The 13782-nt window shown below is 41.9% G+C and overlaps 1 protein-coding gene across 5 annotated transcripts in view; it reads left to right on the plus strand.

Moving 5' to 3' along the window:
* pard3ab (par-3 family cell polarity regulator alpha, b) overlaps window positions 1-13782 on the plus strand; it is a 173690-nt gene that overhangs the window by 85305 nt on the left and 74603 nt on the right. For all 5 annotated transcript variants that reach the window (XR_015850499.1, XM_088336034.1, XM_088336042.1 and 2 more), the window contains exons 8-10: window positions 3856-3981; window positions 6118-6506; window positions 9630-9769. Coding sequence is in view for 4 of the 5 variants with exons in the window: in XM_088336034.1 (XP_088192160.1) it covers window positions 3856-3981; window positions 6118-6506; window positions 9630-9769 (655 nt within the window). In the remaining variant the exon portion in view is untranslated. The remainder of the gene's footprint in view (window positions 1-3855; window positions 3982-6117; window positions 6507-9629; window positions 9770-13782) is intronic.

The following is a 13782-nucleotide window of genomic DNA, read 5'->3' on the forward strand; positions in this document are numbered from 1 at the left end:
CACACTCCCACACCGTGAAGCCATTTGCCGATGAGCCGCCATCAAGCAGAAGTCTTTGACGACTGCGGTCCTTATATTTCCGCATACCCCTCGACACATCGAAGGACTTGCTGAGCCCAGCTGGAACAAAGCTGTCTGGAAGGGAATTACTAAGAATTTCACATCTGCTTTGAATACTCCCGAAGAGGCATAAAAGACAAAACAAGATTTGTGACTTCAAAACTTGTTCGGGAGTTGAGTTGCTATTGTAGGCCAACTCAATCATGCTAAAAGCGCAACTGTAAAGCACGTTTGCCTTTATTGGTTAAATGTCCGGGTCAGCGTTATCCTAAGATTACGCTTTCATCAAACAAAGTAGAAGGCCCTTCTCCCAAAAATCACATTGTGTTTTCACTCAAATCAAATCATTGTACATGTTTCTGAACTCGACCACCCTGCTGAACTCTGCTACCCAATGTCATAATCACATTGTCATTCCTACTGACTAAGAACACGGGGCCGAGTGTTAAATCTCATTTTATGGAGGTGGCACAAGGAAAAGAAACCGCCTTTGGATTCAAGGCCAACAAGAACACTCATTTGGGCTTTTCATCAAGTTCTCTTTTTATATTTTTCACTCTAATCTGCCGAGCACCTTTCTGAGGTGAAGCTAGCCTCTTGCCTGTAAACCAGTTTGCCACGGCAGATTACAAGCGGGAGCTCACGTACTTAATATTGAAGTGAATAGCAATCCCCAGCTTTTGCCTGACTGAAATACACTTTCAAATTGGAAAGCATCCTGAGACTAAAGTTGTTGTGGTAAATATTCTTTGATGTGGGAAGAGTGGAGAAATATTGATGGCGGTGCAACTAAAGTTTTGCAAGTTATGGTTTTCTATAAAGATATAGTCAACCAAAAAAAACATAGTTTCTTTTTGTTTTAATTATTATGTTCTAAGCCTGACCACTAAGCTATGATTTTCTGGTCCTTTTGTAATTGATAGTATATGAAGTAAACCCGGCAATTTTGCCAGTTGCTGGCCACTGAAAATAATATCACAGTTGCTAAAGCCTCAGGTCATTATAAATCATCTTCAGAAACAGGTGAACTGATATTTGAGATTGGCAAAAAAAGAGATTTATTTTCTTTTATAACTCACGTTCTACAAACACAATACAGTGGGACCTCAGTTATCGCGGTTAATAGGGAACAAAACCACGCGCGATAAGTAAAAAGCCACAAACTAGCGACGCACCCTAAAAATATATATATATATATATATATATTTTTTTTAGACCGGGTTAATGGGGACCAAAACCCCCCGAAAAAAGGGAAAATCTGCGAAGTAGCGACGCCCCTTCAAAAAAAAAAACAACCTTTGCAGTACACCCCCCTCTGTATACAGTACAATACATATGGAATACGGTTAGAGAGAGAAATTCTTGTTAAACAATCAAACAATAAAACAAAATTTAACTTACCTCTTACAATAAGTTCTTTTAAGCGTAGTCGATAAAAAGACCTGTGCAGTACGATGAGGTAATAACGATGAATGACTGCACAGGGGCAGGAAAGGGCTTTACTGCTCCTCGGATGACGGCGCAGACGATTCAGGAGAAGCTGCAGGAGGCGGCGTAATGGATATTGTCGGCCTAGCTACGTAGCTATTTCCTGCTTTCAATTTGTCCAATAAAATCACTTTTTCGGTAAGTGTTAGCATCTTTCGCTTTTTCTTCGGTTCACAAGCTGCACCAAGGGACAAAGAGCGTTTAGGAGCCATCACGAGAACTTCAAAAAACTTTAAAAGACAAAGGCTACAGAAATGGCGAGAAGCGTACTGTATTGTGCTGTACAGTATACGTATGAGATATGCGTGGCATACTGTAGTGAATGGGCCAATGGGGAGTCGAGTATTCAGCAAGTGCTGGCCAATGAGCTTGCGATTATGGCCGTGACGCTTAGCGTATATGTGCATTTCTTTGTGTTTTAAAGTTTTGTAAAATTATGCAATTACTAATTCTAATTGAATATTTTGTTTTCAAATTTTGTAAAAGAATGTAATTTCTAATTTTAATGTAATATTTTTCATTATTATTATTTTTTTATTTTTTTGTTTTTATTTTTTTTCTTACTATTACAGGCCGCGAAGCTCTGAAGCCGCAAACGTCCAAGCGCGAAGTAGCGAGGTCCCACTGTATTAATCACAGTGGGTTAGGGCTGGGAAATACCGCTGAAATTAAAAACTATTTTATCAGATGTTAAACCCAAACCCCAAATAATAATTTTTTTGGGTATTATTTCACATGACTTTTAATGGCTTAATCATGCATTTACCGTTGAATAAAAAAAACCTTGTTGGAGCTTGTCATAGCCAAAATCGATATTTTTAAAAAAATATTATATATAAATTAACCCATCAAGCTTGACTGCAAGCTTTTTTGATTAACCAAAGAAAATTTGAAAGTTTTTCTTCCATTTCACTCTTTGGCAAATGATTAGTTTTTTTGATTGTTAAAACATTGAATTAATCAAAAATTTGAATTAATTGCCCAGACCTACATTGATCTGTTTAGACTATTGCAGGCTCAAACATATTATTGTTTTGATTTTGTGTTGACTTCTGCTTCAATGAAGTCCTTTTGATTTTTTTTTTCACCCCTTTTAAACCTATTGCTAAAGTGCTATTTTATCTTTAAATATTTTTATAAATGCATATTTACCATCTATCCATCCATTTTCTTCCGCTTCTACGGGGTCGGCTAGCTGGGGCAGCAGCCTCAGGTGGAAAACCCAGACCTCCCTATCCCCAGCCATTTAATCCAGCTCATCCAACAGAATCCCATGGCGTTCCCAGGCAAGCCTGAAGGTATAGTATCTTCAATGTTTCCTGGGTCGTCCGCAAGGCCTCCTGCTGGTGGAACATACCCGAAACAACTCCTGAAGGAGGCAATCAGGAGGCATCCTTATGAAATGCCTGAGCCACCTCAACTGGCTCCTCTCAATGCGGAGGACCAGTGGCTTTCCACTGAGTCCCTCCTGCATGACCAAGCGTCTGACCCTGTCTAAGGGATAGCCCAACCACCTTGCGGAGGAACCTAATTTTAGCCATGTGTATTCAGATATTGTTCTTTCGGTAATGACCCACAGTTCATGACCATAGGTCACCAGAAGAAGACCTGTTAGTGGGATTGACGAGGTCTTCGAAGTATTCTGCCTGCCTTTTCACAACGTCCCTCGTCACGGTCAGCAGCACCCTATCTCCACTATACACAGTGTTTCTAGCACACCGCAAAGCCCCCCAAAGCCACCCCCCCACCCCTAAGACGCTGGATTGTGGACCAGAATTTCCTCAAAGCCGTTCAGAAGTCGCCTTCCATGGCCTCGCCAACTCCTCACATGCCTGAGTTTTTGCCTATGAGACCGCCGAAGCCGCATCCCGCCTGGCCAACCGATACCTGCTAGCTGCTTCCAGATTCCCAAGGCCAGGAGGGCCAGATAAGATTCCTTCTTCAGCTTGACTGCATCCCTTACAGCCAGTGACCACCAAGAGGTCTGAGGGCTAATGCCATTGCACACACAGACTACCTCACGGCCACATTTCCGATCAGTCGCCTCGAGGATGGAGGCACGGAACATGTTCCCCTCGGACTCCCACGGGTCACCCGCCTCCCACGGGTCATGGCATGTAAACCATGTTGAGTTATTGCTAGTTTTTCAAAATACATGTGATTAGGAGCCTTTTATTTCCAAAACTAAGAAGTTTAACCCATTTATTTTTACCAACTAACATGATAAAATAGTCTCTATTCTAATACGGTCAAGTGCTATTGTTTATTCCTTTTGTTTTGACCTGAACCTGTTAAAAATTTTCACAGAACTCTTGGCTTGCTGGTTAAGCGTTTGGAGCGAGGCGGCAAGGCCCAACAGCAGGCACTCTTCCAGGAGAATGACTGCATTGTCCGAATCAACAACGGAGACCTGTGCAACATCCGATTTGAACAGTAAGGCTCCTTCACAAAGACCCACTCGGGGACTTTTCAAGGCCTTCCTTCGTCTCATTTTTTTCCTCCTTCTGTCTGATGCCCCAGGCTTCCGCTACCTTAATCTTTCACTGATTCGATCCCTGCAATCCTTTCAGCCTGGGTGCATTTTTGGAAAGCTTGCTGTAGAGGAGTCCAAAGCTTCCTTTCACCACTGCTTTTTCTTCTTGCATCATTTCCCTTTCTAGCTAAATCCACCTGCCTCTTAACATTCTTTCACCATGCTCCGAGGATGGACGTTTATGTATTGCGTGCATGATTATTCGTTTTTTACTTCATAATTTTATACAAACCGCTATAATTCCAAGCACGCCTATATGCACACGATTGTTCATGGATTGGTCCAGTCCTCCAGCCCAAATCACGAGTTTTACTATTTTCTGCTTGCAGCGCTTATGCCATGTCTGAGACTTAATCCAAAAATTGTTTTGAATACGCAGGGAAGGGTTTGTGGAGCAAATTTTCACTGTGGTTGCATACATATAATAGTGACTTGTTTGTGAAAGCTAGAAAAAATAAGCATAATGGACCCATTTGCTAATGACTGTGAGTTTAAAATGCTTGAACCAAAGTAGATGCATCCCCAATTTACCAAATCAAAACCGTGAAGCTGAACACTTTGAAGCTGTCTAGAATGTAATATAAAAATGCATTAATGTATTTATCTTGTCTACCAGAAATACATTTATTGGCATGGGGTTCAAGGTGGTACTGTCAGGTTCAAATAATAACATTTATGCCTGCGTATTTGGTTAAACTGTGGAAGGGGCCATGGCATGAAATGATCTGAAATGATCTGCATTTATATAGCGCTTTTCAAGTCAATGACTTCCCAAAGCGCTTTGCATTGTGCTTCACATTTCCCAATAGCGGCCGTGATCTGTGCAGCCATGTAAGGCGCTAACCTGCTTATTGGGGGTATTGGGGGTTCAGTGTCTTACCCAAGGACACTTCGACATGTAACACGGACAAGCCGGGATTCGAACTGGCCGCCCCAATGTCCGAGACGTTGATGCCACAGGTGCATCATATCACGTCTCACAAAAGCTGCGGATTATTGTGATCTGCTGCCTCATCTACAAATTTATCCTCCCTCCAAGAATGCTGTGCAAAAAAGGCTTCTGGAATTTCACTACACATTTTATGTAATAAAAGCCCCCCTGTGCTATTCTACTCTCTTGAATGTCCTCATTGGACAAGTCAAAGCAACGTTTGATGAAGAGCACCAAATGGTGCCTGTGACAATGTGCTCCTGTCAACATGAGCTCCCTTTTGAGGGTCTTTGCTCTACAAGCTTGCAGTTACAAAATGGCATTTAGATTATAGGTGAGGACTTTCTGTAATGCAGACACCCCATTGGGGAGTCTAGTCAAGCAACATGATATCGAGGACGGAGGAAATACCAACACCCTCTTGCCTGAGATCAGTTGACACTTAGATGACCTAAACTACTTAGATGTCCAATTTGAAGTACTTTATGATTCCCCAGCAATTTATTGGCCTATTTTTATCAAAGCCCTAATGGTATTTATCTGCATGCCACCAATTAACTTTCTTCACACCAGCACACTACCTAAATGTTCACTTTCCAGCTATGTGCCCCATGACTTTCCAGGGTTTTACTGAACAACCTTTAAACCTTTCTAGCTACACACCACCTACAGTAATTTACTGATTGCCCAACCTAACCTGTCTACCTTTAAGCTACTACGTTATTGCTTGCCAATAATACGCTCACATCAACATTCAACATCCTATCTATCTTTTACTTTTGGTGTCCCTAATCCACTGATATTCAAACCAAAAACGTACGTAAACTGGATTTACCAACACCTACCTTCCTTAACTGGCCTAAACTCGATAGCTATTGTAGACACCTTGCTTCTAGCTACTTACTTACTCCCCTCAGTGCTATTTCAATTTACATCAGCAATGAATTTTAACCAACTAACTACAAGTGTATTTTAATGACACCACTATCCTACTGGTCAACCTTCAAACACACCTTAAAGCTTGTTTGTTAATTGATTACTCTCAAACATTTTTACATTCCCCAATTTAAAGATTGAGTTCTATTCCTGTTTTCTCTTTGCCCAGAGCACAGAACATGTTTCGCCAGGCCATGCGTTCTCCTGTCATCATGTTCCACGTGGTACCGTCATCAGTGAAAGCCCACTATGAGCATCTGTCCCAGGTCGAGAGAAATCCTGCTTACTCTTCAGGCCGCTTTAGCGCCGACTCCGCGTCCATTAGCGCGGATCCTGCTCCTCGCAGGATGTCCCGACATGGTTCCCAGAAGCAAGCACATGCTCACCCTCATCTGGATCAGATGGACGGTTACACGCCCTCTGCTCACCCGCCAGCCTTTTCATCCGCCAAACCTCCCACCGGACAGATAAACTCACCGCAGAGGGGCTTAATATTAACCCCTACACCAGTCTTCAACAAGAAGGTCGGGAGGAGGCTCAACATTCAACTCCAGAAAGGTATGGATGGGGAGGCGGTGGGAAATTCTTAAAATGATAACTTCTAGCATTTTAACCCTGGGCTCATAATCATAACATTAATTTTTAATTCTCTTTACTGTCACTGTACTAAAAGCAGACTCATACAAGGTTCTTATAAGCAGGAGACCAGTTTTTAGTGCATCACTGAGTTTTTACAACAGTTTAAAAATCCACTGAAAAATGGAAACCACATGTTGATTGGAAGCATTACAGTTGGTCAGTGATGTAATTAATCATCTGAAAGTTTTGAATTTTAAAGGCCATCACAAAATTTGCATCAGGCACAAATATATTTGCTGTTCCAATCCAACTGATGTGTTTGGACATCTTGTCCCCGAATCTACTTGTGCTGAATCGGCAAAGTTTGTTTGAGATGGGTTCTATATGATAATAAATCATATACTAGAATGCTTGTGTTTAAAATGCTACGCTGTGTTATAACCATGTCTACAAACCTAAATAGATGAATAAAGTATCTATCTATCTATCTATCTATAAGCTTTAACACTGTAAAATTGTATAACCAACTATAGTTGGAAACCATGTTTCAAACTATAATTAACTGTGTTTAATAACAATCTTTAAAAGGTTATTTATTGGATGTGTCCGTACACTTTATTGTTACACTTAATTTATATTTTGAATATTTTTTCAAAATCCTTTATTGAAAATATTTCCAGTGTTGTTGGGCATAAGAATGTAACTTTGTGCTGGAAATTTGCATCACCTCTTACATACTTTTTGTTACAGTAGCTGGGTGTGCACCTGTGCTAATGACTCAGTCTTAAGGTGAGGGCTTGTTGCTTAGCAGCTGCCAAAACGATGGAACTACAACCTCTCCGGAATCCCCGCCGGTGCACCTCCTCTGTCATTCGTGTCAAAAACAAAAACAGCTGCTTCTTGTTGTTTTGGCTTCACCAGGAAAATCTCATTAAGTCCCCACCCACCTCCACCCCCTTATTTCTTCTGCAGCAGACTGTTACAGTAGGTTAGCGATATCTGTCAAGAGTACTGCTCGCCTCTTGTTTTGTTTTAACTTAATCTCCTGCTTCCCAAGTTCATTAAATATTGTGTATACATTACACTCATGAACCTAGCAAAGTGAAGTCCTGCCAGTGAATACAAATATTTGACACACTACTGCTCAAATTGTAGGTTTTTATTGAATACAAAAATGACAGACGTAATTATTTTTACACTGTTACTGTACAATAAAAATTGAAATAGGGAAAGTGAAAAAATGTGATGGTTTCCCAAATGTGCACATATATTTGGGATGAGGGAATATATTCAAATGAAGCAAGTGCTATCCCATTCAAACTTAGCTAGAATTGGTGTCATCACAGATATACCATTATTTTATTGGTATTGTCCTGCTTTTAACAGAAACCTAACCCTCATAGCCTGAAGATAAATTATTGTGTGACCTACTACATTATGTCATACTGTTTTGATTTTTATATTTTTAGGAATAAAAAAAGTCAAAATCTTTGTAATTAGAGTATTGCTATCTTAAAATTGCTGTTTGCCCAATTCAAATTCTAACGTTTAAACTTTAGTAGACACTCAAAATAAGGCGGGAAGACGTCAATGAATTTTGAACTTGCAAGGGGACCAGAAGAGGAGCTTACAGATAAGAGAATTCCATCCCTTTCTTAAGCCCTCCGCCGAGCACCCTCTTTTCTTTAAATCTTCAAGGTGACAAAAAACAATCATCCCTTAAAGAGTGTGGGAATCAAAGTACTACAGCATAATTTGCCATTAGCGAACAGTGAATTAAAATAAGGAACTGGCTTCCTATGAAATCTATCTTGCATTTGTCCAATTGTAAAACCAGAAGAGAATTATCAAACGTACAACAACAAAACCAGCATGGAAAAATCCTGCTGATATTCGATCATGTAATATTAATATTTGAAAATACTTTAAGCTGAATGTCAAATTTTTGTAATGGGGCATCCCACCTATTTACCTCATGGCACGCTCTTAAGTTTGTGATTTTTTTGTCTCAGGAAAAGGATCAGTCATTTAAAAACATCTTTTAGAAAGCTACTTTGCAACCCAACAAGCATCTGGCTGACCTAAGCATAATTAACATCCACTTAGTTTGAACGAGTTGCTTCCCTCAATTTTTTCCGGGCACAAATACGAGAGATGTCTGGACAGGATGGAGGCTTAGTCATAATTTCCTCTTTCTGCGGATTCTCATAATAGGATGTTGTTTCAAGGCTTTCAATAAAAACATACCTCCAAGGAGAACTTATAAATGAAGCCCCCGGAGCAAATTTTTAACTTACATTAGGCCCACAAAGAAGTACGGTACTTGAAAAAAAAACAGAGGGAGGGCTGTCATTTTGGTTGAAAGCAAATAGTTTTGAATCTTTTAAAAAAAAAAAAAAAAACAGACCTGACCCGTAAGTTTTTTCAAAATGCCACAAAAATGTATAATGTACACTACTTAGGGTTCAACTACTTTCGCGAGTTCAGCCGACACCAATTTTATGATGCAGAATCTATTTGCTAGACATATTCATCTTGTTTATGTTCACATAAGGACTGATTTTATAAAAGAAACAGGAAATACACTTGTATAATTTAAATCAACCATTTTAGGGACTTTATTCAAAGTTGTATTTGTCCTTGTGACTTTGTAATTGCTGCCAAATGTGAACAGAGTTAATATTTGTGTAGTGTTGTAGGACCATAAGTTGCAAAGTTCATCCAGTTTAAGTCCTCACCAATGAATTTGATCAACAAAATGTGGAAAATCACAGAATAGTCTAGCAACCATTCCTTAAAAGATCCAGGAATTCCATATTTTAAGTTCAAGTAGCAATTTTGGGATAGGTATTGCCATTTTAAAACGTGTACAAATAGTTTGGTCATTGTGTTTGTTATAGGGTGTATGACAAGAATAACACTATTTTGTTGGGTCAGAGATTGGTCACGTCTCCAGGGCTGCTCAGGATAATCTAATGATAACAACCATGCTATATTTCTCTTAATTGTATAAATACTGTGTGTGTGGCACTTTGACGTTATATTTAGTCTCAAAGGTAGGCTATACATGATCTTTTGCTCTTATTTTGATCACCTCCGCAGGGCCAGAGGGATTGGGCTTCAGCATCACATCGCGCGATGTCCCCATCGGGGGTTCAGCACCCATATACGTCAAAAACATCCTACCGCAGGGAGCGGCTATTCAAGATGGACGCCTTAAGGCCGGTGACAGATTACTAGAGGTCAGGAAAAAGTTGCAATGAAATAAAGACAATGAGAAAATTATATCACAAACACACATCTTAAAGTTATTCTATGGGCTTCCTATAATTGTTTTTTTTCTTTTGATCTACTATACGACATTTTCCAGTCTAAAGGTTGCTCTGGAGAATAAATTGCACGAGGTTTAAAATGCATAATTAGGTAGGAAAAAACATTAGTTGCACTGTGGAGTATAATTGGAATGTTGAACGCTGTGGCACAAGAGCTCTGGTTTAAGCCCTTCTTCCAATGCACAAAAATACAGAAGCTGTGTTCCTACTGAACAAAATTAATCTCATCTATCAAAATCTTATCTAAATCTTAACTACATTACAACTTCAGATTTGTGTGTGTGTTTTTATTTGAGTTATAGGATCAGAAACGGCTGAACGATTTTCATGAAAATGTACACAATTGTACTTTAGGCCGCAAGTGTCTTTAGCTGGAATTCGTGTCAAGGCTCCCTCAATAAATAGCAACAAAATTGATACATGTCTGCATTCGGGGGGTCTGATTTTGTGGCATCTCTAACACCCTCTGGCGGTAGCATTTGTTACTGCAGCCCACGACCACTCCAAGCAGCAAAATCCAATCTTCTCTCGCAATTAACACCTTGATTGATGCATTATTTTCTTATGCACACGTTTCAACAAACCACAGCCCGCCACGCATGTTAACAATAATTTATTTTATTTTAACAAATAGGCTCCCCCTTTTGATCATTTGTGGAAAAAAAAAAGCTTTTGCTCAGGAAAAGTAAGCCTACTTTTTACTGAAATCTAACACAATAACTAATTTCATTACCCTTCTTATCATAGCCTATTTAAGAAATAATTTGTTATCTGGACAAAAAGTGACGAGAGTTTTTGAAAAAAAAAAAAAAATCATATTTTTCATATAACTGTTTTTGTCTCTGTTAGCTCACAGCATACTACTGTATTTTCCGGACTGTAAGGCACACCAAAACCAAAATTGGCCAGAAATCTGAACGTACGCCCTATAATCCATCACACCTTGTGTTCAAAAATTAATAGATATTCATATCGGTTTATTATTCATTATTTATTATTATTATTAAATTCAAAATGGCGGCGCCCTCTATGGCTGCGGCTGGATCTGCTCCCGACAGTTTCTCACATTCTAGTCAAAAACCCCAATCTTCGACTCAGTTTATGAGGGCGAACAAAGACAACTCTAACTGTAGATTAATATACGATCGCAGTTTTTTGCTGGATATGCGAACATCCAGAAATCCAGCGCAAATTTCGACGATCACTCTGGAGTGTTTACTTAGCCTCGGAGTGCTACGTCAACAGAACACAGCGGCCTACAAAGCAGCGAGTAAAAGTGGCAAGCGGAAGCGCTGTGACCGGGGAAGGAAACGAGGTTGTCGGGCCGGGCTAACGGCTCGGATGAAGGCTAAACCCTTCAAAACGCCTCTACCATCCATTTTCCGATCCAACGTCCGCTCCCTGGACAACAAACTGGACCATTTACAATTGGAATTCTCATCGAACCGCGAGTTGACGAACTGTTGTGCTTTAATTCTGACGGAGACATGGCTAAACTCATCTATCCCGAATGACGCTGTTAGCATTGTGGGGCTAACTGCTTTCCGCGCTGATAGAAGCGGCGAGCTCACCGGCAAAAGAAAAGGTGGCGGTCTATGCATTTATACAAACAACAACTGGTGTAGAAATGCGAAGATAATCTCGAATCACTGCTCACGAGACATTGAACTTTTGACGGTGATCTGCAGACCCTTCTACCTACCGAGGGAGTTTAGCGCGACCATCATTACTGCCGTGTACGTGCCCCCCAGCGCTAATACGAAGGAGGCAATGGACGTTCTCTACCGAACTGTGAGTGAACTGCAGCATGCTTACACCGAGTGCATTTTTATTGCGGCGGGGGACTTTAACCAGGCCAATATGAAAACAGTTCTCCCGCATTTCCATCAGCATGTAAATTTTGCTACAAGAGGTAGGAACACATTAGACCTGGCCTACACAAACATCAAAGGTGCATATAAAGCAGCCCCCCGCCCCCACCTTGGCTCATCAGATCACCTTTCTGTTATGCTAATTCCAGCATACAAGCCCCTGCTGACCAGAGAAAAACCTACAGTGAAGCAGGTGAGGGTGTGGTCTGAGGGGGCAATGGAGGCACTACAGGACTGCTTTGATTGCACTGATTGGGACATGTTTAAATCGGCTGCCACTTACAACAACAAAATAAATATAGATGAGTACGCCATTTCTGTGTCAGCCTATATCAGTAAATGTGCAGAAGACGTCAGCAATACCAAAACTATATGCACCCGTGCCAATCAGAAGCCCTGGATGACTGCTGAGATACGCAAACAACTAAAAGTACGGAACCTTGTCTTTAAATCTGGTGACATGGAGGCGCTGAGATCAGCGAGGGCTAACCTGAACCGTGCTATCAGACTAGCAAAGCGAACGTACAGTCAACAAATCCAGGAACGTTTCCTCAACAAAACCAACACCAGGGATATGTGGAAAGGCATTCAGGCCATTACCAAATACAAGCCAACCACCGCCCCAGTGCAGGACACTAGCATGGACTTTCTGAATGACCTCAACAAATTCTTTGGAAGGTTCGAGGCACAAAACGGCACCACTGCAGCGAAAGCGGTTCCAAATCAGGACGAAAGAGCACTCCACCTGGACTTATCTGACGTGAGGAAGACCCTGAGAAGGGTCAACACAAGGAAGGCTCCAGGCCCGGACAACATTCCGGGGCGGGTACTTAGGGAGTGCGCCGATCAGCTGGCTTGTGTACTAACAGACATTTTCAACACCTCGCTAGACCAAGCCAAAGTACCATCATGCTTCAAATTTGCCAACATCATCCCAGTGCCAAAGAAACCCCAGATCTTATCATTCAACGATTACCGGCCCGTTGCACTGACTCCTATCATAATAAAGTGCTTTGAGAGACTGGTTAAAGAGCACATCACCTCCAGTCTCCCCTCCTCATTCGACCCCTTTCAGTTTGCCTACAGGACAAACCGCTCCACCAGGGATGCCATCTCCTCTGCGCTTCACCTGAGCCTGACACATCTAGAGGAGAAGAACACCCATGTGCGGATGCTGTTCCTGGACTTCAGTTCAGCATTCAACACCATCATCCCACAACATCTGGTAGACAAAATGAGACTCCTGGGTTTCAACACCCCCCTGCGGAACTGGCTGCTGGACTTCCTCTGTGACAGACCCCAATCAGTGCGGATAGGTCAGAACAGTTCAGATGTCATCTACCTCAGCACGGGCTCCCCCCAAGGCTGCGTCCTAAGCCCCTTGCTGTTCACCTTGATGACACACGACTGCGTCCCTAGGTCCGCCACAAACCACATCGTGAAGTATGCTGACGACACAACAGTGGTGGGCCTCATCAGGGATGACAACGACCTAGCCTACAGAGAGGAGGTGGAGCAGTTGGTGGGCTGGTGCAGGGACAACAGCCTGGTCCTGAATGTTGACAAAACTAAAGAGATCATTGTCGACTTTAGGAAAAACCAGCCCAACCATGCCCCACTTTGCATCAACAACAAGGCTGTGGAGGTTGTCAGCAGTATCAAGTTCCTAGGGGTGCACATTACAAACAAACTCACCTGGTCCGTGAACACTGCATCACTGGTTAAGAGGGCACAGCAGCGCCTGTACTTCCTGCGGAGGATGAGGAGAGCCCACCTGCCCCCACCCTCCCTCATCACATTCTACAGGGGCACCATAGAGAGTATCCTGACCAGCTGTATCTCTGTGTGGTGTGGAGGCTGCAGCGCTACCGACTGGGGTAGTGTGAGGAGGGTAACGAGGACAGCAGAGAAAATAATCGGGACTACACTTCCCTCCATTCAGGACATTGGCCAGAAGCGCTGCCTATCCCATGCTAAGAACATTACCGGGGACCCCTCTCACCCCCATCATGTACTGTTCACTCTGCTAGCCTCTGGGAAGAGGTTCTGCAG

This window comes from Urocampus carinirostris, chromosome 1, assembly GCF_059441175.1.
Source record: "Urocampus carinirostris isolate Australia breed hairy pipefish chromosome 1, RoL_Ucar_1.0, whole genome shotgun sequence".
In the NCBI taxonomy this organism is placed as follows: domain Eukaryota; kingdom Metazoa; phylum Chordata; class Actinopteri; order Syngnathiformes; family Syngnathidae; genus Urocampus; species Urocampus carinirostris.